At 43.4% G+C, this 23106-nt stretch overlaps 3 protein-coding genes and 1 non-coding gene across 8 annotated transcripts; 2 read left to right on the plus strand and 2 right to left on the minus strand.

Moving 5' to 3' along the window:
• The first annotated feature begins 320 nt into the window (after positions 1-320).
• Positions 321-12811, plus strand: plat (plasminogen activator, tissue). Of its 4 annotated transcripts, none has more exons than XM_028997149.1 (15): positions 321-394; positions 4395-4471; positions 4584-4626; positions 5231-5362; positions 5766-5876; positions 6485-6659; positions 7372-7463; positions 7556-7730; positions 8425-8510; positions 9186-9248; positions 9602-9815; positions 9897-10033; positions 10368-10508; positions 10658-10806; positions 11368-12811. In XM_028997149.1, exons 2-15 carry the CDS (start codon positions 4409-4411, stop codon positions 11527-11529), a joined length of 1743 nt encoding a protein of 580 aa, XP_028852982.1. In that variant the 5' UTR covers positions 321-394; positions 4395-4408; the 3' UTR covers positions 11530-12811. The 4 variants fall into 4 exon arrangements, with proteins under 4 accessions (XP_028852982.1, XP_028852986.1, XP_028852984.1 ...); XM_028997153.1 differs by having other exon boundaries at positions 9189-9248; XM_028997151.1 differs by lacking the exon at positions 321-394 and adding an exon at positions 3221-3311.
• On the plus strand, positions 6905-7016 carry LOC114800204 (U6 spliceosomal RNA). The gene has a single exon (XR_003751356.1). It is a non-coding gene; the product is annotated as a U6 spliceosomal RNA (small nuclear RNA).
• Positions 12716-14945, minus strand: LOC114800072 (extensin). Of its 2 annotated transcripts, none has more exons than XM_028997154.1 (5): positions 14789-14945; positions 14463-14588; positions 13514-13639; positions 13264-13352; positions 12716-13065 (listed from the first exon to the last, which is right to left on the minus strand). In XM_028997154.1, exons 1-5 carry the CDS (start codon positions 14832-14834, stop codon positions 12979-12981), a joined length of 474 nt encoding a protein of 157 aa, XP_028852987.1. In that variant the 5' UTR covers positions 14835-14945; the 3' UTR covers positions 12716-12978. The 2 variants fall into 2 exon arrangements, with proteins under 2 accessions (XP_028852987.1, XP_028852988.1); XM_028997155.1 differs by having other exon boundaries at positions 13510-13639.
• A 6230-nt stretch (positions 14946-21175) lies between these two features.
• Positions 21176-22455, minus strand: LOC114799956 (cell wall protein DAN4-like). Its single transcript, XM_028996965.1, has one exon. It carries the CDS (start codon positions 22378-22380, stop codon positions 21184-21186), a length of 1197 nt encoding a protein of 398 aa, XP_028852798.1. The 5' UTR covers positions 22381-22455; the 3' UTR covers positions 21176-21183.
• Positions 22456-23106: the final 651 nt, after the last annotated feature.

Genomic DNA, 23106 nt, shown 5'->3' on the forward strand with positions numbered 1-23106 from the left:
TATTTACAGCATTTACCAGACGCCCTTATCCAGAGCGACTTACAATCAGTAGTTACAGGGACAGTCCCCCCCTGGACACACTCAGGGTTAAGTGTCCTGCTCAGGGACACGATGGTAGTAAGTGGGGTTTGAACCTGGGTCTTCTGGTTCACCAGAAGCAGTTTGGAGGAAAAGTTCGCGCTTTTGGACTGTTTCGCCCGGCGGCGACGTCACGGCGGTGACGTCACGCTCCCCTCGCAGGACGCTCCGACGGCCCCTCCTCCTGCACCGTGCGCCACGCCCACCTCCGTTTCCTCCCGGCCCTTCCCCGCGGCCACGGATAAAAGGCGCACGGCCCGCCGAGCGCCGTTTCATCCCGGGACGGTCAGGATATCGAGCGCGTCCCCGGTTCCAGGTAAGAATGTCCACTTACTACGTCATTTTGAAGCATTTGGGGATATTCTAACACTTCACGTCCTGTTATCTGATCTGATGTAATGTAATACATAGATATATAATATAGATATTTCAGTAGAAATCTGTCGTGATTTCAGAAATTTTTAATGCACTTATTTATAAAAAGGTGTGTTTAGAAGATAAGGAATAGACCCTATCATCTTCTGACAATTGGCTGGAGCGCATCTGGAGCATCAATGACTCTGGGACTCTGCATGGTGGTCGTGGTCTTCCCGTCCAGAACTTTCTGCTCATTCCCCCACAACTGCAAACGTCACCAGACGATGTTCTTTGCAGTCCATCTGGGTTTAAGTAATGCAAACCCAGTTTTAGTCGCGTCCGTGAACCCGTTAAGAGCTGCGATAATTAACCAATCAAAGGCTCTTGTCTGTTCGCTCAATTAAAATGAAGCACAGCTTTTTTTGCATTTAAAGAGTGTTATTTTTAACGATCAGATATGCCATTGATTGATTCCGTATATTGCATCTTATATTATACAGTCAACATAGTGTCTGTGCTATTGGTTTTTGATGCTCTTATTCTGTACTGTCCACTCCCTGCTGTGACAATGTAAAAAGAAAGGATCATCCTCTTATCTTATGTGACAGCAAACTGGTTAATTAATCATTAATTAGCTTCAGCCTTTAGTATACAAATGATTTAGTAATTGATACATTTAGACGCTGGTGTTGGTGAATATTTGTGATGCGTAGCAGCCTTTTAGTAAAAGATTTAGTACACTGTGCTGCAAGTCCTGCTCTATATTATGAACGATGTCCAAATGCCAGAAATATACCTGCTGTGAGCTGCGTATGCGTATTTGCGTTGTTAATGTTGCGTTGTTAACGTTTGTGCGGATATACTTGCGTCCGTACTGTGTGTCATGATCTGTAGTGTGTACTCCGGACCACAAGGAGTCAGCGCCGAGGCCGCAAACCAAAATATGAATACCTGCATCAGGCATGTGCGGATGCAATACGTATACGTACATACGTACGTAGTTAACGGCAGGTATATTTCAACCTTTAGGATGTATTTCTTAGAAGCTTGCGCATGTACACACAACCACACACACACACACACACACACATATAGAAATACGGTGTTACACCATGTTCTGTTACCATCGATTTGATTTGATCAGATGCCAGTTCGATTAAGTCAACACACTTAATTTAATTTGCCCTGAGCGTCAGCCTTTGCGTTTCTCATTTACACACACACACACACACACACACACACACACACACACACACACACACACATAAGAGGTCTCTGTTTTTCCATGGCTGTATATGCTTTTAATGTGATAACACGTGAGATCAATCTGCCATCTGTAACGCTTTCTGAAAATATATTTATTCTTGACACGTTTTTACAACCACGTAACACAGGCCAGAACTTACCAACCAGAAATAACACGGAGCAAATAATCTAAAATGCGAGAAATACATCAAAACCGCGGCCCTTGGGTCACAAGATACGACGGTCACAGAATAAGGTGTGGCACCTGTCAAATGCAGGAAGAGCATGAGGTGGCAGGCGATCAGCAGGAAGTTGTTGAGGGTCCTTATCTGTGGAATTCTGGGATATCTTCTGAGGTAATGCACTTGCACCTTTCGCAACAGTCCAGCTGGATGGGCCTCCTTATACTGGACAACAGGACTGAGTCAGCGAGAGAGAGAGAGAGGGAGAGAGGGAGAGAGAGAGGGACGTTTCTTCATGAGCACACTTCGTGATGCGTGTGTGATGCAGTTTATGTGCGTATGAAGTTATGCTTGACTCATCGTCTAGAACCTGGAAAAAAAACTGGAATTAAACAAAACACTCATGATAACACACACACACCACACACACACGACATACACACACACAGCACACACTCCACTCACACCAGATACACACAGCACACACACACGCAGTACACACAAACACACAACACATACACGGCACACACAGGTCATACACACAGGTCACACACACACACACACACACACACACACACACACACACACACCACATACACACAGCACACACGCCACACACACCAGATACACACAGCTCACACACACGCCACACACACCAGATATACACAGCACACACACACAGCACACACGCCACACACACACACCATACAGCCTTTGTCTTGGCTTTGTCTGGCCAGAGGTCAGTGTGGTCAGTATTTTGCATCTGCAGTCTGTGTGTTTGGTGCTTATGGGCTCCTTTTTTTGCAGCCTGTCATCGACTTCTGTTACATACCTCTCTTTTTCCTTTATTTTTTTCTTACTTCCTTACTTTTTCTTACTTTCATTTTACTGTGTATGTGTGTGTGTGTGTGTGTGTGTGTGTGTTGTACGACTCCACTTTTTAACGTGCCTGTGAACACCAGGGGTCTTTCATTCTCATCTCACACACAGACCTGAAATGCGGTTATTCACGTGGCCAGTTGTGTGTGTGAGTGAATTTGTGTGTGAATAGAGGTGTGTGAGTGTGTGCACAATGCCAGTATTGTTACGGTGGGCCGGATTTGGGATGACAAGCACGGATCAGAATCAAACACACACACACACACACACACACACACAAGGAGTCTTAAATCAGGAGGCTGAATGCATGGGAGTTGTACAACCTAGAGGGTGACGACAGCAGTAAAGCGGTTATTAAATTAGCTACACACACACACACACACACACACACACACACACAGCTGGAATGTCGATGTCTGACTCAGTGAAGGAGAGGGAGGGGTCGTGTGGAGAAGAAGGAGGGATGGAGGGAATGTGTGTTTAATTCAGTCCGAGCCGGTGATCTCGGGGTCTTTGTTCATTGTTACGCGACTGAAAACACACACACACACACTCCGCACACACACTCTGGTGAGTACAGCTCTATTCTGTCCTATTTCCAGAGATGCAGTGCTGGCTGTTCCAGGCTCTTCCTTTATTTGTGTGTGTGCTGAAAGCGCCTGGACGCTGTTTTTTGCCCGTGTGTGTGTGTGTATTTGTAGGTTAGTGTGTTACAAAGCTCGTCGACGACCTCTCGCTCGCCCCGTTTCTCTGACTCACCCTTTCGACCTCGCCCGCCCTCGATTTACTCTCTCTCCCTCTCTCTCTGCAGTTTTCTCCCCGGTTAATAATTCCGCCCAGTTTGCTGGTTGTCTCGCTTGCTTGCGTTTCATTATCTGTTTGGCTGCTGATGCAGCGTCCCGGGGGGGAAGATGAGAAGGTCGGGAGAGGAAGGGCGGGAGGAAGCTCCTTCCTGTTGGGCCCGAGGAGATCGGCTATGACTGCGTGTTTAGATAGCGATGGACGGAGGGAGGAAAGGGACGTTATTTTTTATATTTAAACTTCCCCCTGTCCAGCATCCGGATAACTTGCAGCAGCCGGCAGCCTTCTCGTCTCTGTCTGTCGGCATCTGTAAGTCCCATGGAGACGTCAGGAACGTCTCCTCCGGTGGGTGCTGACAACAAACTCCGCCTCCTGGGAGAGAGGTCCGGTGGTCCCGACTCAGCGGCCAATCCAGTGCGTTCTGCGTCGGCACGGCGCTGTCCTGGTGTGGACACGGGGGTGTGGGGGGGGTGGTGGTGCTGACTCGGCATCAGATGTCAGAGTAGTCCGCCGCCGTGGGGGGGTGTGGCTCTCAGTGCCAGAGGCGGCCAGGGTAGTGACATCGACAGAAAATGGTACAATGTGTGTGTGTGTGTGTGTGTGTGTTCAGTTCCTTGCTCATTCACATTGCCGGTCCTCACTGGTAACAAGCTGGAAAATGCTAATTTTCATAAGCTTTCATTAAAAAAATTAAAGATCATGGGACGTGTAGATAGAGGTCGTTACTCGTGTTACACGTAGCCTACCATACTCATACATTATTAAATTAATATGCATATTCATTACCACGGTCCCCACAAAGCTTTGGAGCGTTTTTGGAGGTTTCTGACTTGAGTTCTTTTTGTTTTTCAGGACGCCACGTAACCATGAGTACAACACTGAAGCTTTTACTTTTACTGGCTGGATTGTTCAGTGCCTATTCAGACGGGGTAGGTGTGTGTGTGTGTGTGTGTGTGTGTGTATGTATGTTTTTATTTTTGCCAGGGGCAGGACTCTACGTGTTTTTGCTGTGGTGACATGCGTGTTATCTGTGTTCCACAGATGGCCGTGCCTAGAGACAAGCGAGGGACTCGCAGTTTCAGAAGTGAGTACGTGCTTGTGTGTGTGTGTGTGTGTGTGTGTGTGTGTAAAGTGTGCAGGGGTTCATTTACATTTACATTTACAGCATTTATCAGACGCCAGAGCAACTTACAATCAGTAGTTACAGGGACAGTCCCCCCCTGGAGACACTCAGGGTTAATTGTCTTGGGGTTTGAACCTGAGGTCATAGGCGAGTGTGTCACCCACTAGGCTACTACCACTTCCGTACGGGTCCAAACCGTACTACTCTCCAGTATTGAACATTCCACATATGGTTCCTGATACTTTCAGCAAAGAAATGTACCACAGGAATCTAGGAAAACAAGCATAAACCAGAGCCACTTACAACTAGAACCCGGAACACTGTTGATTCCAGATGGTTCCATGTTTTTGGATGGCACCATTAATCATGTTTCTGTGACGGAACATTATATTGGTGCCCCATGGCGGCACGAGGTGTGAGTTGTGTGGCGAATTGACGACTTTGACAGGTGTGTCGTATAAAGACCCCGACTCCGCCCCCGACTAACCACACCTGACACACCGCGTGCCAGAGAGAAGGTGTCCTGTCATGACATGTCGTTGTGTGTGTGTGTGTGTGTGTGTAGATCAGTGTGTGGACGCTCAGGGTGTGGTGCGGAGTGTCGGGCAGGTGTGGATGCGTTGGAGGGGGCAGCAGGCCGAATCTTGCCGCTGCACATCGCGGGGACTGCAGTTCTGCCACTATGTGCCAGTTATCTGTGAGTGCAGAGCAACACACACACACATACATTATGCAAAGGACTCTTTTGGGACAGTGGTGGCCTAGCATTTAAGGAAGAGGCCCCGTACCCGATCCGCCAAGGTGCCACTGAGGTGCCACTGAGCAAAGCACCGTCCCCACACACTGCTCCCCGGGCGCCTGTCATGGCTGCCCACTGCTCACCAAGGGTGATGGGTTAAATGCAGAGGACAAATTTCACCATGTCACAGTGTGCTGTGCTGCTGTATCACAATGACAATCACTTCACTTTCACTTTACTTTAGTTTTAATACACATATAGTTACGAATATGAGTGTACACACTTATCTACACACATAAGTTTGGTGAGTTGTGATCGTTACCCATTAGGATACGTGTGTGTGACGTGGTTCTCTCCGCAGCATGTACGGTCTCTCGCTGCTATAACGGAGGGACGTGTAAGGAGGCGGTGTACAGCTCAGACTTCCTGTGCCAGTGTCCTTCAGGGTTTATGGGGACCCAGTGTGAGATCAGTGAGTGTCTGACAACACACACCAACAGACATGTATTAAGACACGACAGAAGTACACGCTAGACTGTCATTTAAACACCCCTACACACACACACACACACACACACACACACACACATTAAGATACATAGACACTAGGGGGCGGCAGAGATGCTGCTGGAAACAGTGTGCAGGTTGTAAGGTAGTCATGGTAACAAATGTACAATGTAGCAAAATGCTATACAATGTAATTAAAGTTGGAGTTAAGGTGTGATATATTATATATATATTAATGCATAGGTACATTTAATGTACAGATAATTCAACAAGCATTACAGTGTAACATGTTTGATCAACGCATAATTATTCGGTTAATTTTATATTCTCCGATAATTTCAACTACTGAAATTTATTACAATGTACAAACATTGTACATACCATATACTGAAAACAAGTCTAATTTTAAAGAATGTTTTAATGTCAAAAAGTGCCAACAGTGGAGAATTCTCCAGTTTATTGTTCAGTAATCCACTTTGTGTATGTATTCCATGTAGTTATTGCATTTATAAAGTGTCATTATGAAGAATGAAAGAACATCTGTGGTCAGTGGTGCTGTCCTTCTTCCTTCAGACACCAACGATAAATGTGTGACCGGTCCGGGCTCCAGTTACCGCGGTACATGGGGTATAAGTCGCTCCGGAGCAGAGTGTATCAACTGGAACGCCACCTCGCTGAGGGGGAAGAAGTTCACAGCCACGAGGCCTGATGCCAGCAGCCTGGGCCTGGGGAACCATAACTACTGCAGGTACATGCGCAGGCCCAGCTAAAGGTTCTCAGACGGATTTATAAAAGCATAATTACCTAATGACGTCAGCACAGGTTATAAAAACAGAGAATATATTGCATATTAAAAGAAACACAAACCCTAATGGAAACATATGGATAGCTATACATGTACACACATAAGCACAGCTATCAACAAGCCAAAATGCCAAATTATAATAATAAATCAGCATTTGGTGATGTTGGTATGAGATATGAGATGTGTGCTTGCTACGGCTGCACATATACTAAAATTGGAACGATTGAAACGATACAGAGAAGATTTGCTTGGCCCCTGCGAAAGGATGACACGCAAATCCATGAAGCGCTCCATATTTTGGGCAGTGGTGGCTTAGCGGTTAAGGAAGCGGTGCCACTGAGCAAAGTACTGTCCCCACACACTGCTCCCCGGGCGCCTGTCATGGCTGCCCACTGCTCACTCAGGGTGATGGGTTAAATGCAGAGGACAAATTTCACTGTGTGCACTGTGTGCCGTGCTGCCGCATATCACAGGTGACAATCACTTCACTTTCGCTTTCATATGCTGGTATTTTTAACAAAAGTCAGGTTTTTTCAAAATAAGGCACCAAATACATTAATTTGTATCAGGTTTTTCATTAGTTTTGAATAAATGTCCAGGGTTGTCTTAAATTCTACATTCAGACTCAGTTTTGGTTGTGACATCGTTCTTACAGGAACCCAGATGGAGACTCCAAGCCCTGGTGTTACGTTTACAAAGGCACACAGATTGTCTGGGAGTTCTGCACCCTGCCTACTTGTGCTGCAGGTAAGGCACTCATACACACACACACACACACACACTGTAATGGCAATGTTTTGTTGTGTCACTGTGCGCTGTGCTAACATTTTCATCTTCAGGGCCGAACTCCGAGTGTGTGGAGGGGAAGGGCGGCTCATATCGCGGCACGAAGGCAGTGACTAAGAGTGGCGGCAGGTGCCTGCCATGGGACTCACCCACACTCTCCCGTAAGAAATATACAGCATGGAGGCCCGATGCTCGAGAGCTGGGCCTCGGCAGCCACAACTTCTGCAGGTACACACACACACACTCACACACACGTATAATTAAACTTCACACAGCACAACACGTTTACACACATGCACACTTATTATAGATGTGTAAAGACCCGCCTATCAGCCCAGCGACAGAGTCTGATATGACGGTGAAGGTTTTAGCACGTATGACGTTCTTGACGCTAAATTAAACAGCGATAAAGCAACTCTAGACCTGTGTTATCTGATGTGCATTATAGCTAACTAAGCTAGTCACTCAAGTTGGTATTTGGAAGACCATAGGGAATGGAGAAATTTAAAAGGCTATGAGGAACTAAAGACTTAAGAACTAAAGAACTAAGAACTTATTATCCTTATTATTAAGTTTTTGGTTTTACGTAAGTTCTTTACTGTACATTATTACAGTGTATGATAAGAAAGTTCCCTCTATAACCAACAACTTTAGTTAAAAGGATCTTCTATAATAAGACTTGAGATCAGAGGTATCAATACTCATATTTTTTATGATACATCATCTTCTCAACTTTTACAGAGATGTAAATATGATTTCCTAATTGCCCAAAGCTTCTACATTTCCATAAAACGATACCAACTTACCAAACCAATGTTGCACACAGCACTTGGTTTTCACCACACGTCTCCGTTTATCTCTTCTACATTAAAACAGGGCAGCTCACTGTTCCAAAACAAAAAACCCTGTCTAATATCTGTAGGAACCCAGATGGTGACCTCACGCCGTGGTGTCACACCTACCGAGGGTCACAGCTCACATGGGAATTCTGTGAAATCCCCAGATGTGGTGAGTATGATATTTTCTGTATATTTTTGGTTGTTATGTCATAGAGAGAGTTTCACATCAGTCAATAGCGGGTAAGACACTTGCCTATGAACCAGGCGACCACAGAGTCCCTGGTTCAATCCCCACTTACTGCCACTGTGTCCCTGTGCAAGACACTTTACCCTGACTGTCCCTGTCACTAGTGATTGTAAGGCGCTCTGATAAAGGCCGTCTGATAAGTGAAAGTGAAGTGATTGCGCCCGGGGAGCAGCACAGTGAAGCAGTGAAGTGATTTTCACGTGTGAAACACAGCAGCACAGCACATGGTGCACACAGTGAAATTTGTCCACGACAGGCGCCCGGGGAGCAGTGTGTGGGGACGGTGCTTTGCTCAGTGGCACCTCGGCGGATCGGGATTCGAACCGGCAACCTTCTGATTACGGGGCCACTTCCTTAACCGCTGGGCCACCACTGCCCCACCACTGCCCCACTGCTCGTTGGCACCTCAGTGGCACCTTGGTGGTTTGGGATCTGACCAAACCTTCTGCTTATGGGGCCGCTTCCTTACCTGCTAGGCCACCATAAATGCCATAAATGTAAATGTCGATAAGACTGTATCTGTATCCTCAGCACTTCTCTGTAATCTGAGGCAGACAGTAAGACCACAAGAAACAGCAGTATAATGCTCCTTCCCAGCAGGTAAAAGGCCGCCCACCACTCTAGGACCCCGAGCGCCGACGACTGGCAACAACAACCGAGGTGAGGATGGAGAGAAACAAACAACAACAACAAAAAAATCAAGGCACACAGAATCAGAGAAATACAAATCTTAGAATAAACAATAAAGAATTCTTAATCTTATTAATTCTCAGTTCAACCATTAGATGCCCATATCATATTTTCACTTAATTTACCTTAGTTGTCCATGAAGCCATTAAACACATTGCAAACCAACAATATACTTTATATCCACAGATATGCATATTAACATTGTTAGGTTATTTGAGACAAATAACAATCAGAGATAACAGGAACAGGAAAATATATAAACAAAAAGCTTCAGTTCAATTCTGTTTGTGTAAATATTCTAATAATATAGATTTTCTCCTAAGGCACCTGCGGCCTGAGGGCCGCCGCTGACCCCGCCTCTGAGGCCCCGCCCTCATTCCGGATGCACGGAGGAAAGGACAGTGACATCAAGGAGCAGCCATGGCAGGCGGCCATCACTGTGTACCGGCCGCGCTCCAAGTCTCACACCTTCCTGTGTGGAGGCGTGCTGATCGACTCCTGCTGGCTGCTGTCGGCCGCCCACTGCTTCCAGGAAAAGTGTGTGGTCGTCGTGTGTGAATTGGTGTGTGTGTGTGTGTTGCTTGCTGGTGTGTTAACGCTGCGTGTGCACCTGTGCAGCTTTACTGCAGGGCGGCTGCAGGTGGTTTTGGGCCGGACGTTTCGACTGCAGAACTCCAGCAGCGAACAGATCTTCGAGGTGGAGAAGTACTGGGTCCACGAGCACTATGATGAGCAGACCTATGACAACGATATCGGTGAGACAACAATAAACATTAATATAATAATCAAATATAAACATTTGAGCCTTCTAAAAAAAACAATAATTTTAGAGTTTTGCCAGCTCAGAAATATATCTTAACTGAAATAAATATTTAATCCCTCTGTGATGTTAACCCTGTGATGTACTTTCTTCACTAATATGACCATAAAACAAGTTACATTTAATGCAGTTATTATTTCTAACCCCATCTTGGACACTAGTTTGCAACATGTTTTTGAAATATTTGAAAGCGGTAAAAACATGCAGGAATGCAACACTTTGCACTTCATGCATTGAAACTGACAATATCTAAATGACAATGTGAACAGTCCTGCTGAAGCTGAAGGGCGAAGATGGCATCTGTGCCATCCACTCCCCAGAGGTGATGCCTGCCTGTCTGCCCGATGCCAGCCTGCAGCTGCCCGACTGGACCGAGTGTGAGATCTCAGGATATGGCAAAGAGCACGAGTGTAAGACCTTCCGCCAACTCCATCCAGAACAGATGAATCTCTCGCTGATGAAATATTATCCTTTATTGACTGTCTTCTGGTGTCAAAACGCACAGCAAGTGACAACGCAGAGACGTGTTATACGCAAACGCTCTCTTTCTGTCTCTCAGTCTCTCCGTTCTACTCGGAACGAGTGAAGCGAGGCCATGTGAGGCTGTGGCCGCAAGATCGCTGCGTCCCAGAGAAGCTCTCTGGGCGCCCGGTCACTCCCAACATGCTTTGCGCTGGTGACACGCGGGGTCTAGACGACGCCTGTAAGGTGAGAACTCGTACTCCACAACACTCCATAGAATGGATAAATACTTAACCTAGCGGTTAAGCAAGCTGCCCCCTGATCAGAAGTCCCGATTCGACGAGGTGCCACTGTGCAAAGCACCGTCCCCCACACACTGCTCCCCGGGCGCCTGTCATGGCCGCCCACTGCTCACCAAGGGTGATGGTTAAATACAGAGGACACATTTCACTGCATCACCAGTGCAGTGCTGCAGTGTTTCACAATGACAATCAGTTCACTTTCACTTATCGTACCTGCCATAGTTCAGTCTCGCTCTGTATGGTGTTCTTGTCAAAAATATTACGTGATATATTTCTCGTCTCGTCTTGTTTCCATCATGTAAGAAAAGTTCGTCATCATTGTTTTTTTATAAAAATGACACCGCATGCTGCCATGTCATCAGTCTGTTTGTCCTGATCCGTCATGCTTATTCCAGCACCTTCTCATTGTTATTTACTGCATGATACAGTAAATGTCTCGTTGTCATGTCGTGCCTCATGCCAACAAGCCAGCAGGTGACACTGTGGACCGGTTGTCTGTCTGCAGGGGGACTCTGGGGGTCCTCTCGTGTGCCCCAGTGGAGACCGCATGACCCTGCTCGGCTTGATCAGCTGGGGCGACGGCTGCGGGAAGCAGGACACCCCGGGCGTGTACACACGCGTCACGCAGTATGTCCACTGGGTCACAAGCAAGATGAGGACCAACTGATAAAAAAAAGAAGAAAGATCCAACCCTGAGACCAAGAAAAGACCACACACACACACACACACACACTGAAAAACACACACTCCAGAGCAAACGTCAGGACGGTCGGACTGGTGCCTGCCGCCTCTGTAGCCCTGAGCTTTCATTTCCTAGCGAACTGCACAGGGCACGACCAGAACTGTGGAATCCCTCCTTATCACCTACAGTATCACCTTCTGGACCGCCGGCGAAAGGAGAACCGGAGTGGACGAATGCACCGGAACCGTGTATTCACGTGGACAATGTAGGCTTGCATTTATATAGTGTAGCTGCTGCAGTTATTGAACATCAAAGATCAACCGGTGCTGATTTCTTTATTTTTTGTGCTAAAGACTGGCATCCATGTCTGAATTTTTATTTTTCGGCAGCTATTGCCTGTAAGTCTTATTTTAAGTAACACTAGACTAATAACACAGGGGTTTGGGGTCAAGATCGTCTCTTTTTCATGGCAGAGGGTTCATCCAAGTTGTGTTTTTCTGCAATTGGTGGATTGGTTGGTGAACATCCGTAGAACAACACGTGATTACGCCACTAGATCCCAGCATGCAATTTCATGATCCCATTCACAGTTCTGTAGATGACCTGCTCCATCTTTTGTTTATGACATCAGCTGGGATTAAACATGTGTACGTAATCCCCAGTGAAGTCAGTAGTCACATGATCTGCTGGAACAGATTGTTGCTGTTGCCCGTAAGGCAGAGCTGTGCTCAACAGACGGCATTCCGATGGAACACGACACGACCTTCCGCGAATGCTGCATGACCGCATTCCTTCACAAGATTCACTTTTTTAATAGAATGACCCCGGACTCCAGGGACAAGTTTTCCATTCTGACAAATCAGTTCAATGGGTGGTAGTAGCCTAGTGGTTAACACACTCGCCTATGAACCAGAAGACCCGGGTTCGAATCCCACTTACTACCATTGTGTCCCTGAGCAAGACACTTGACCCTAAATTGCTCCAGGGAGACTGTCCCTGTAATACTGATTGTAAGTCACTCTGGATAAGGGCGTCTGATAAATGCTGTAAATGTAAATGTAATTCTAAAATACAGCTAGCTCCGCCCCCAACTTGAAGTGTTAGACTGGAAAGACTGCTCCGGGTCAACTATTTATGTATTTATATTTTACAGTAAAGTGTGCAATCTTGATTGCAGACAGCATTTTTATTTATTGTCTTTATTCTGGAATTGCATTGTCCTTGCATCTCTTCATTTTGTTAAATATACACATTTATATATACATGACCTCTGGCTGAAATGTTTTATTCAAATCATAATTTTATAATTGTTTTCAAAGTGCAGGTGAGCCACCAGAACCCGCAGAAATCATACATTTAAATCCCCAACAACAGTCATAAACAGCACCAGAAGGTTCTACAGTCAGCTTGGCTCTAAGGGCTAATTGGGCACTGTCAAAAAATTCTTTTAATTGTCTTGATCCGAAGAGACTGAAGATGTGGGTCATAATACTTTAGATAATTTTCCAGAGTGGTAGCAATCTAAAAAAAAACATAGCGTGAAATAAGTTTTAAATTCATTATTAAGCTTGATGTTTTATTACTGGATATTACATGTTGAATAATGTGTACACACACACACACACACACACACACAGAATACACACAATACTTGCACAACACAATACTTCCCATAGTGCCAGTGATGCATTAACCAGATTTTGCTGCAGTTACACTTACTTTGTTAAATGCTGCTTCAATGTCAGTCTCGGTTATGTATGGTGATGCGGTGAAGTCCACTTGTAGGTTTGCAAGGATAGTTAGCATGTCTGCAGGCACAGAAAAGCAACAGCGACAGGTCATTAGCATACAAGTTTCTTTAAACATATGGATGGCAGTAGATTTTAGATTATAAAAATAGTCACAAGCTCCTTTTTGGCTCAAACTGCAGCTGCCTTTGTGTAATAACCCTAAAATTCCACACACATGCCTGGTGGTAGAGTTGTTTGTGGGGTTTGCAGAGAAGCCAGTGTGGTTTCAGGTGTGGGGGCATCAGATGCCGTCGGTGTGGTGGGCGTGTCCTCTGGTGGGACGGTCGCATATTGTGCGTAGGATCCTGCAGGCACAGAAAGATAAGATAAGATAAGATCAACCTTTATTACTCCCACAAGTGGGAAATTGCATTTGTTATGGCAGAAAGTGGATAGAAACAGAAGTAATAACAGCAAAAAAAAAAGGTAAATAGCAGCAAAAAATGTATATGTATATATCTACAAATGTACAATTGAGATCTACACATGTGCAATGGGTAAAGTAATGGGTCAAATGGGTAAAGTGCAATGTGTACACCTGTACAGTTGGTAATTACCGTGATGTATTTGAAGTGTGTGTGTCTTTGTCTGTGTGTGTGTGGTCAACTGTGAGGTCTTTGTAATAGAGTCTGACAGAGGTTGGAAGAAAAGACCTTCTGAACCTCTCCTTCCCACACCGTGGGTGCAGTAGCCTGCAACTGAAGCAGCTGCTCAGTGCTATCAGGGTCTCCTGCATGGGGTGGGAGATGTTGTCCACCATTCTCCTGTCATTCACCACCTCCACTGGTCCAGAGGGCATCCTAGAACAGAGCCGGCCCTCCGGATCAGCCTGTTCAGTCTCTTTCAGCCACTACAGAGTCATAAAAAGTCTTTAGGAGTTCCCCCTAAACTCCAAAAGACCTGAGCCTCCACAGCAGGTATAATAATACATTTGTATTATGACTCCAGTCGGGTTTATTGTTCAGATGAACCCCAAAGTACTTGTAGCAACAGCAAAAGCAACAGCTCATTAGCATACAAGTTTCTTTAAACATATGGATGATGGTAGATTTTAGATTATAAAAGTTGTCAGAAGCTCCTTTTCTGCCGCTGCTTTTGTGTAATAACCCTAAAATTCCACACACATACCAGGTGGTAGAGTTGTTTGTGGGGTTTGCAGAAAAACCAGTGTGGTTCCAGGTGTGGGGGCTTCAGATGCCGTCGGTGTGGTGGGCGTGTCCTCTGGTGGGGCGGTCGCATATTGTGCGTAGGATCCTGCAGGTTTGAATCCAAAAGACAGAATTGTTCACCGGTGCAGTGGAGAGAAGTCCAGTAGTCCAGTTGTTCTTAATAGGGTTGGTTGGGGTTTAAAAAAAGTAAAAATGGAGCATTTCTCACATAAGCGCCTTCTCATTATATGTCCTATATACCTGACCATTGCATCACATAACATTACAACAGATTCTTCTTCTCACCCGTGTACAAGAGAAGCACAGTCAGGAGAGCCGTCCAGAGCTGCATGTCTCGGTCTGATTATCACCAGTACTGTGCCTGTGTGAAGCTCAGGTCAGTATTTATACCCTCGTCACCCGAGCCTTCCTCAACACACCCCATGAGATAAGCCTGCTGAAGGACTGCACTTCTTTTGTGAAAGATCTGTTGTGATGCATCTATGCATGACGTGCCAAACAGGTTGGATCGGACTAAATTACCCTACAGTACCATTCATTTTTAGATATTAATATCAGGTTCACTACTTCATGTACAAAGACACTCTCTACACATAAAAACGCATTACAATTCCATTAAAATTAAAATAGTCTATGTTATTCCTTAAAATGTTATATATACAGTCACACAGAGTGTAACTAAAACTGGGACTATATAGTTAAAGAATGTTGCACAGCTGGACGGAGAAGAAGGAAGGAAGGAAGGGAGGAAGGGGAGAGATTTCACAATATTATAATAATTATAATGCAATATGCAACAAGGAAGGAAAATGATAATTATCTCAAAACCAACACACTGCACTACTGTATTAATTTAGCTGTGCTGCTGTGCTGTACATTTCAGCAAATTATTATAAATTATTCATAATTATTGTTATTATTATTATATATATTATTATTTAATATAAATTATTATTATATTATACATTATAATTATTATAAATAATTCATATGAATTGATAAGATAAGCCGTGTAAAGCTGTGCAAGCATTCTATAATACAGCCCTGACCATCTGGTACGGCAAACACAAGACGCAAAGGGACAAGGGGTATAGCTGAGTCAACAAAGGAACCATTTGTTCACAACATCCCACCAATATTTTACAGTTTTACACTAAGACCAAAAATGTGAATGAAACAGAATCCCGAACCACCAAGGTGGCACTGAGCAAAGCACAGCTCCCCTTTCACGCTGTGTTTCACCAAGGCTGATGGTTAAAAGCAGAGGACACATTTCGTTGTGTCACCGCGTGCTGCAGGGGTTCACAATGACAGTCACTTCATCCCTGCTTCTTCAACACCATCTGAGCGGAAAGGAGCCAGGAGCAAGTGGACGTGCTCACATTTTTCAATTTTGCATTGCAATGCAAAGTGTCTTAACAAAGGGAGTGAGAGAGAGTAAGTGTGTGTGTGTCAGTGTGAGAGTTTGTGAGTGTGTTCGTCTGTAAAAGTGTGTGCATCTGCGAGTGTGTGCTTCTGCAGTGTAGTGAAGAGAACATGTTCTGACATTTGAACAAATTCTGTTTAATTTTCAGATTTGTATTGTTCTTTATTTTTTTATAAATAATTTATTGTTCTGGCAGCTCAGGTGACACTTTATTTTAAAGGCCTATATATTTGGCAGTGTCACAGGGGGAATTCGATGACGTACTTGCAGACATACTTTGGGCGTGGGGATAAGCCGTTGTACCGGTAGAGGACGCTGGGCGAGAGGGGCAGGAGGACCGGGGGCGCCTGGCCGGCGAGGAGTGAGGAAGCAATGGACGCGCTGCAACGCAGAGGGGAGTCGGTTCGGGATCTTTGGGAAGGACCGGGGCAGAGGAGAACCGGAAGACGGCGGGTTTCAGGATGGACGGGAGTAGGTCTTGGGCGGCAGGACGGTAGGGGAGCTTGGAATCCCGTCTTTACCGATGGGTCAGGTAGGTTCAAGGTCAGTGGCAGGTAGAGGTTGTAGCCAGGACGTTCCGGTCGGGGTTCCTTTCGTGGTTTCCAGGGGGTCAGGCAATTCTCGAAGTCGTGGGCAGGCGAAGGTCGTATTTCAGGAAATCACTATTATCGTAGGTCGTGGGTGAGAGAGCTAGCGTCTCTGGCGAGTAAACTCATACAAAGAGCGGGCGTGTCTCCTTGGGGTTACCTCACTTTTATACTTGCCACCGCCCGCTTCCATTTCCTCTTCCGGGTCGTCGTCTCCCAGGCTGGTGAGGTGCCCTCTAGCGGCCTGGAGGCGCGTTGGCCATGACAGGCAGATGTAAAGCATACATGTGTATGTTTTTGTGTTAGTCCTTTTTAATTCAATTTTATTATTATAACTTTATTATTTGATTCTGTGATTAATAAAAAATAAAAATTTATCTATTATTAAAATAAACTTTAAAATAGCCCTACAGCATAAAACCATCAAAATAAATAGCTTGTTTTGCTAAAGAAGGAAGGAACTAAAATTGAACATGATCTGCCTGTAAATTTGCTACATCAAAGTCACAGATTTTCCTGTTGTGGTTGAATTTTGTGTAATACCAAATTGTTTAATTACCATTCAGATTTTTTATTATTGTTATTACTGCCTATTGCTGGAAACTATGTGTGTAATTAAAGTGTAATTAATTACCTGTAATCTGTGCTTTTGCTGTGTGTGAGAGAACTGTGGTGAGGAGAACAGTGTCTGCTTTATGGTTATGGAATTTTATATTGCAGCGAACATTCATATGTAGATCTACCTTCTCACAAACACACACCCTAACAAGCCACGCCTCCTGTTTAGACAATGATGCAGTATCGCATATTTTCTGGGATTTACGTTAGAATAGAATGGCTGGCATCATTATAAAAAAATAAAAATAAACAAGGAAAGATGAACTGCCTGTCATTTTCAGAAATGTGATCATACAGGTTTTATTGTGCAAATAAAATATGGAAACTTTATTACAACATGTCTGAGGATTCTATATCATGATGTCTTAGATTTTTAAAACACTTGCCTATGAACCAGAAGACCCAGGTTCGAATCCCACTTACTACCACTGTGTCCCTGAGCAAGACACTTAACCCTGCACTCTAAAAACTGCTGGGTTAAAAACAACCCAATTTGGGTTATTTTGGTAACCCAGCGCTGGGTCAAAAAGGGACCAACCCAACGCTGGGTTATTTTGACCCAACAAGTTGGGTTACACGTTTAACCCAGCATGCTGGGATGTGATTTTTAACCCAACTATTAGTTAAAAATGACTATGCTGCTGGGTTGAATGGAACCCAAAATGGGTCAGAAATTTAATCTAGAAACTTGTGATTAAAATTACTAAAATAAAAACAATTCTACAGCAATACATACTTCAATAATGGAATTTTATTCATGACAAAACTTTTTTTTTCATCTCCACCTCAGCATTAAGACAATCAAACTGTAGTCACAGTGTTTCTGGAATAAAGTCAGTAACAATGAATCAGACTGAAGTCAAATTAACTTTAGAAAAAGACATATTATCTTTAGAAAAACACAATTTGACATGTAAATGTAAAAAAGTTTTCTTATCATGCATAAACTAAGATATAAGAGTCATCTGAAAGAAACACACAACAAATCAGGCATTAAGAACATCAGACTTAAGAACATCTATGCAGTAAGGATCAGATTTGGTCAAAATAAACTTGCAACTTTCCTAAAATGTGCCCTCTGTAAAAAAAAAAATAATACAATACTAGACACATCTAGCACAAGAAGAATCAGATACAAAATGAACAACTGCAAGCCTATTTGCTCTAATCACTGCAAAGTAATTGTGCAACATTCAGGCATGAAGAGCTGTGCTATAAGCATAATTGTGTCTTAGCCTGCTAGCTCATTCTTCAGCTTCTGAACCTTTGGAGGTAGCTCACTTCTACCTTAATTTCACATTGCCTGCTGAATGAAGGTAAAAGTGTTCAAGCACTTTGGGTGCTGCAGGTGAAGTGCGTAGGTTAAGCCAAACAAGAGGCACATTGCTTGAGGTAGGTTGGTGAGTGCTTCCCTTGCCAGGTTGCCCTCTTGGATGATGCCCAGTCTTGAGGGGTTGAGTTATGGTAATGCTGGGCTTGCTGAACTGTTGTCCTCATAATAGAGGATTCCCACTGGGATGTCCATGGAGTCTCCATAGACTCTACATAGTGCAAGAAACAAGACAAAAAGAGAATATTCAGGTTAACAGCAATTTGTCTACAATCAACTGTACAGAATTATCTAATATTATAATTTTTGTAATTCAATGTGATTTTATTTTAGGCACTGTAAACAAGCTATTTTGTGTGTTTATATATAGGCGTCTTTCATGTTGTGACAGTAGGTGGTATATTACACAATTTGATATTTGAATGGTACAAATGGAGAAAGGGTTTACTCACTGAACTGCTCTTGAAGAACATAGATGCATCATCTCCAAGAATTATTGGAAGTCCTCTCAGGACAAGGCATCTAATGGCTGTTGGCTCTGTGCTCTGCAAAGTGGTATAAAACACACTTGAATGTAGAACAAAGGAAATGAATCTTATATCAGTTTATTTGTCCATATAGAGAAATACCACAAGAGAACAGTTTATGTATTGAACTAACCATCAATACCATTATGAGAAGAAAAGAGAAATATCAACCCACCGTTGTGTTGTAGCAGGTGAGCAAATTGCTTTCCTATCCGACCTGTCTTCCTCTTGAAATTTCCATCAAAATTGGACACAACCCATCAAGAACACCAAAGAACTCTTCTTTAAAATTTCTACCAACAATCCTGTTAAACTCTAGGTAAACCTGGGAAATATTAAATATGCTGAGTTTTGATATTCAGACAGAGTTATTTATAACACAAATAAACCTCTCTGAACATCACGTATGTAAAACAAATAAGAAAAAAAAACATTAAAGGACACATTCTCAAACCTGGTTTTCAGTGAAAAGCGCTGGCCAGCGTTGGATCCTCTGGTTGATGTCAGGCTCATCCTTTACAACCTCCTCTCATCTAAGAACAAACATGATTCCTTATGCAAGCAAGGAAAGGGCTTAGTTCCTACTTGCATAAGTTCCATGTTTTAGCCTGTAATGTTAAAAAAACTGTGCTCTTCTCGCAGATAGTACTTGCATTTCCAAAGCATATTAAAGTGGCTTTAAACAAAACTAGTATTGCAAAAACAAAAAAAAACTGTCATATGTTGAAAGTGGGTGTTTACTTTTTCAAACCTACATTGAAATAATTTGAATTCTACAAAACTGTATGTAGAGAAGTAGAGAGCTACTCTAAAACCACATTGCTGCAAGTATCAAATGCTCACTGTTCCCTTAAGATGACCTCATAATTTAGACACAATCAAATGCATGTTTCAAACTACAAATGTTCCAGCAGTTTCTAATTTGAATAGAGAAAACAACTCACCTTGTTCATCCAAAAAATGGTTCTCGTTGCAGCAAGCAAAACTCCTTTAAAAAAAGTCCAAACTTGAGAGAAACAGACAAATGTAGACAGAAAGGTATACTTCTAAAATACAACATTAAACCCCAAAATCCCCTTTCACAGTGCAAAATAAAGCTTACCGATCTCCGTGTGAGTGCGTACACACAAATTGGTGGCTCCAATGCAGTCACAAGATATTAAGCATTGTTAACATAGCAAGTGTTAGTTAGCAAGATATTAAGCAGTGAATCTTGCAGAAAACTTCAAAATTTCTCCTCTGTCCTTCTACCCGCAGCTTTTGCCTCATAATTTTATCCCGCTCGTCTCCTAACCCCGTGGCTTTCTCTCATAAAATAATTTTTTCGCCCTTCAGAAACTTATTTTTTCGCCCCTCAGAAACTAAAGACGGTGCAGAGACAATGGCGGCTTCTCTGGCTTAGAGAGTGAGTTGCTCCAGGGGGACTGTCCTTGTAAATACTGATTGTAAGTTGCTCTGGATAAGGGCGTCTGATAAATGCTGTAAATGTAAATGTAAATGTATGGTGAGAAATATCACAATATCACCATAATGATTGTAATAGATAACAAGATTTCAGTCATTACACACCCACAACACAGAGGAACCAATTTGATTAATCTACTGCCCTAACTCATTTTTAAACTCTTTTTGTCTCAATCTTGAGTCTTTGAGGTGCTCCGGTTCCGTGTTCCCAATTCCCTAGCTGTGTCCATTTACATTTACAGCATTTACCAGACACCCTTATCCAGAGCGACTTTCAATCAGTAGTGACAGGGACAGTCCCCCCCTGGAGACACTCAGGGTTAAGTGTCTTGCTCAGGGACACAACGGTAGTAAGTGGGATTTGAACCTGGGTCTTCTGGTTAATAGGCGAGTGTGTTACCCACTAGGCTACTACCCCCCTTGTTGTGATGTGCTGTGTGTAGATGTCCCTGTACCATGTTATCATTATAATCCCCTTGGTCCCTTCCCTGACAGTTTACACATCATAATAAGAATGTGACACGACTGTAAATCAACCTTTGTTCAACTGGTACAATCACACCTTAAAAACATTTTAAAAATCTGCCTTCGCTTGAATGTCATGCAGTGTTTTTTATGTCGCCCATAGGGTCATGCAGCTTCTTCAAAAATATATGTATTTTACTGGATGCTTCAATAAATGTTAATTTGGTCAAGCTAAAATCTTATATCTGAGGGGACAAAGATAGTTAAAGAATGTCACAGAACTGGATAGAAGGAAGGAAGGCACAGAGAGAAATATCACAATATGGTTCTAATGCAATATGTAATAAGGAAGGAAAATTATTAGAATCTACAGTAGACTGTATAGTAGATTCCAATGGTACTGCTAAAGTAGTAGACCCAAAAGGAGGCTCAGTAGAAGACTGGATAGTAGATACAGTAGAAATCTGGGTAGTGGAATCTGTTGTAGACTTAGTAGTAGACTCTGTAGTAGACATGGTTGTAAAATCAGAATTGTATAGTGTGGCAATGGTTGACTGGGTTTTAGGCTCTGTAGGCTCTAACTTAGAAGTATATACGGTAGTGGACTGGCTAATAGATATGCTATCAGAACTGATCATAGTTGATTCAGTAGGTACTATAGTGGTATCTGTATGCATAATAGTGGTATTTGTAGTAAACTGTGAATTAGGCTCTGTGGTATGAGTAGTAGACTCAGTAGTAGACTGCATTGTGGACTTTACAGTAGATTTGGTGGTTAACTTTATAATAGACTCCATAGAAAGCTGGGTAGCAGTCTCAGTTGTTGACTGTGTAGAAAACTCAGAACTTGACTCTGTAGCAGACCCTGCCATAAGGTATGTAGTAGGCTGTGTAGAAATCTCAGCAGTAAACTGAGTAATAGACTTAGTAGTGGACTGAATAGTTGTCTCAGATGTAGACTTGATGGTAATATCTGACTGGGTTCGGAACTCAGTAGATACTGTAGATGAACGGGTTGTAGAATCCATAGTAGGTTCAATAGTTACTGCTATAGTTGTTTTATCTTCTTCCATTGTGGTAGTCTTGTTAGTAAATGAAGATGTCTCTGTGGCAGACTGAGTGATAAACTGTGTAGTGGAGTCTGTAGTGGACTGGGTGTTGACATTTGTAGTATACTCAACAGTAGGCTGGGAAGAAGACTCAACAGTATTATTTGTTGAAGACTGGATAGTAGTGTCTGTAGTTGACTGCATATTAGAAGCTACAGTAAACATAGACGTAGGCCCTGTAGTAGTCTGGGCATTCAATACTGTAGTCGACATCCTTGAAGACTCAACGGTAAACTTAGCAGTAGACTCTGTCTCAGAACCTGCCATAGGTGATGCAGTGGACTGTATAGGAGTCTCAGTGGTAGAGTTTGTAGTAAAGTGTGACATAACAGTAGGCAGAGTTGCAGACATAGTAGTAGACTGAATTTTAGTCTTATCATTAGACTGTGTGGGAATGGCTGACTGGGTAGGAATCTCAGAAGCAGAGTCTACAGTAGACTAGACAATAGATACTGTATAAGAACTGGTTGTAGAATACATAGGTACTGCTTTAGTTGTTGCATCTGTTTCCATTATGGTAGTCTTAAAAGTTAACCAAGATATAGGCTCTGTGGCAGATTGAGTGGTAGACAGGGTAGTAGATCCTGTAGTGGACTGGACAGTGATCTTTGTAGAAGATTCATCAGTAGGATGGGCAATAGACTCAACAGCAGTTTCTGTTGTAGACTGGGTTGCAGTTTCAGTAAATGACTGCGTAGTAGATGCTACAGTATAGTCATTAGTTGACCCTGTAGTAGTCTGGGTATTAAATACAATAGTCGACATGGTTGAAGACTCAACAGGGGGCTCTACAATAAACTCAACTTTACTTCCTTTAGAAAACTGCATAGTAGTGTCAGTAGTAGACTGGGAAGTCAATTCTGTAGTGGGCTGGGTAGTGAACTTTGTAGTAGTATCAACAGTAGGCTGGGTAGTTGACTCAAGTGTTGATTCTGTAGTAGGTTGGGTAGTTGACTCCGATGGTAACTCAGAACTAGACTCTGTAGTGGACTCTGCCATAAGGGATGTAATGGGCTCTGTAGAAGTCTCAGTAGTAGAAAACTGACTAGTAGTTTCATCAGTAGAATGAATGGTACT

Source organism: Denticeps clupeoides, chromosome 11, assembly GCF_900700375.1.
Source record: "Denticeps clupeoides chromosome 11, fDenClu1.1, whole genome shotgun sequence".
NCBI classification, from domain to species: Eukaryota; Metazoa; Chordata; class Actinopteri; order Clupeiformes; family Denticipitidae; genus Denticeps; species Denticeps clupeoides.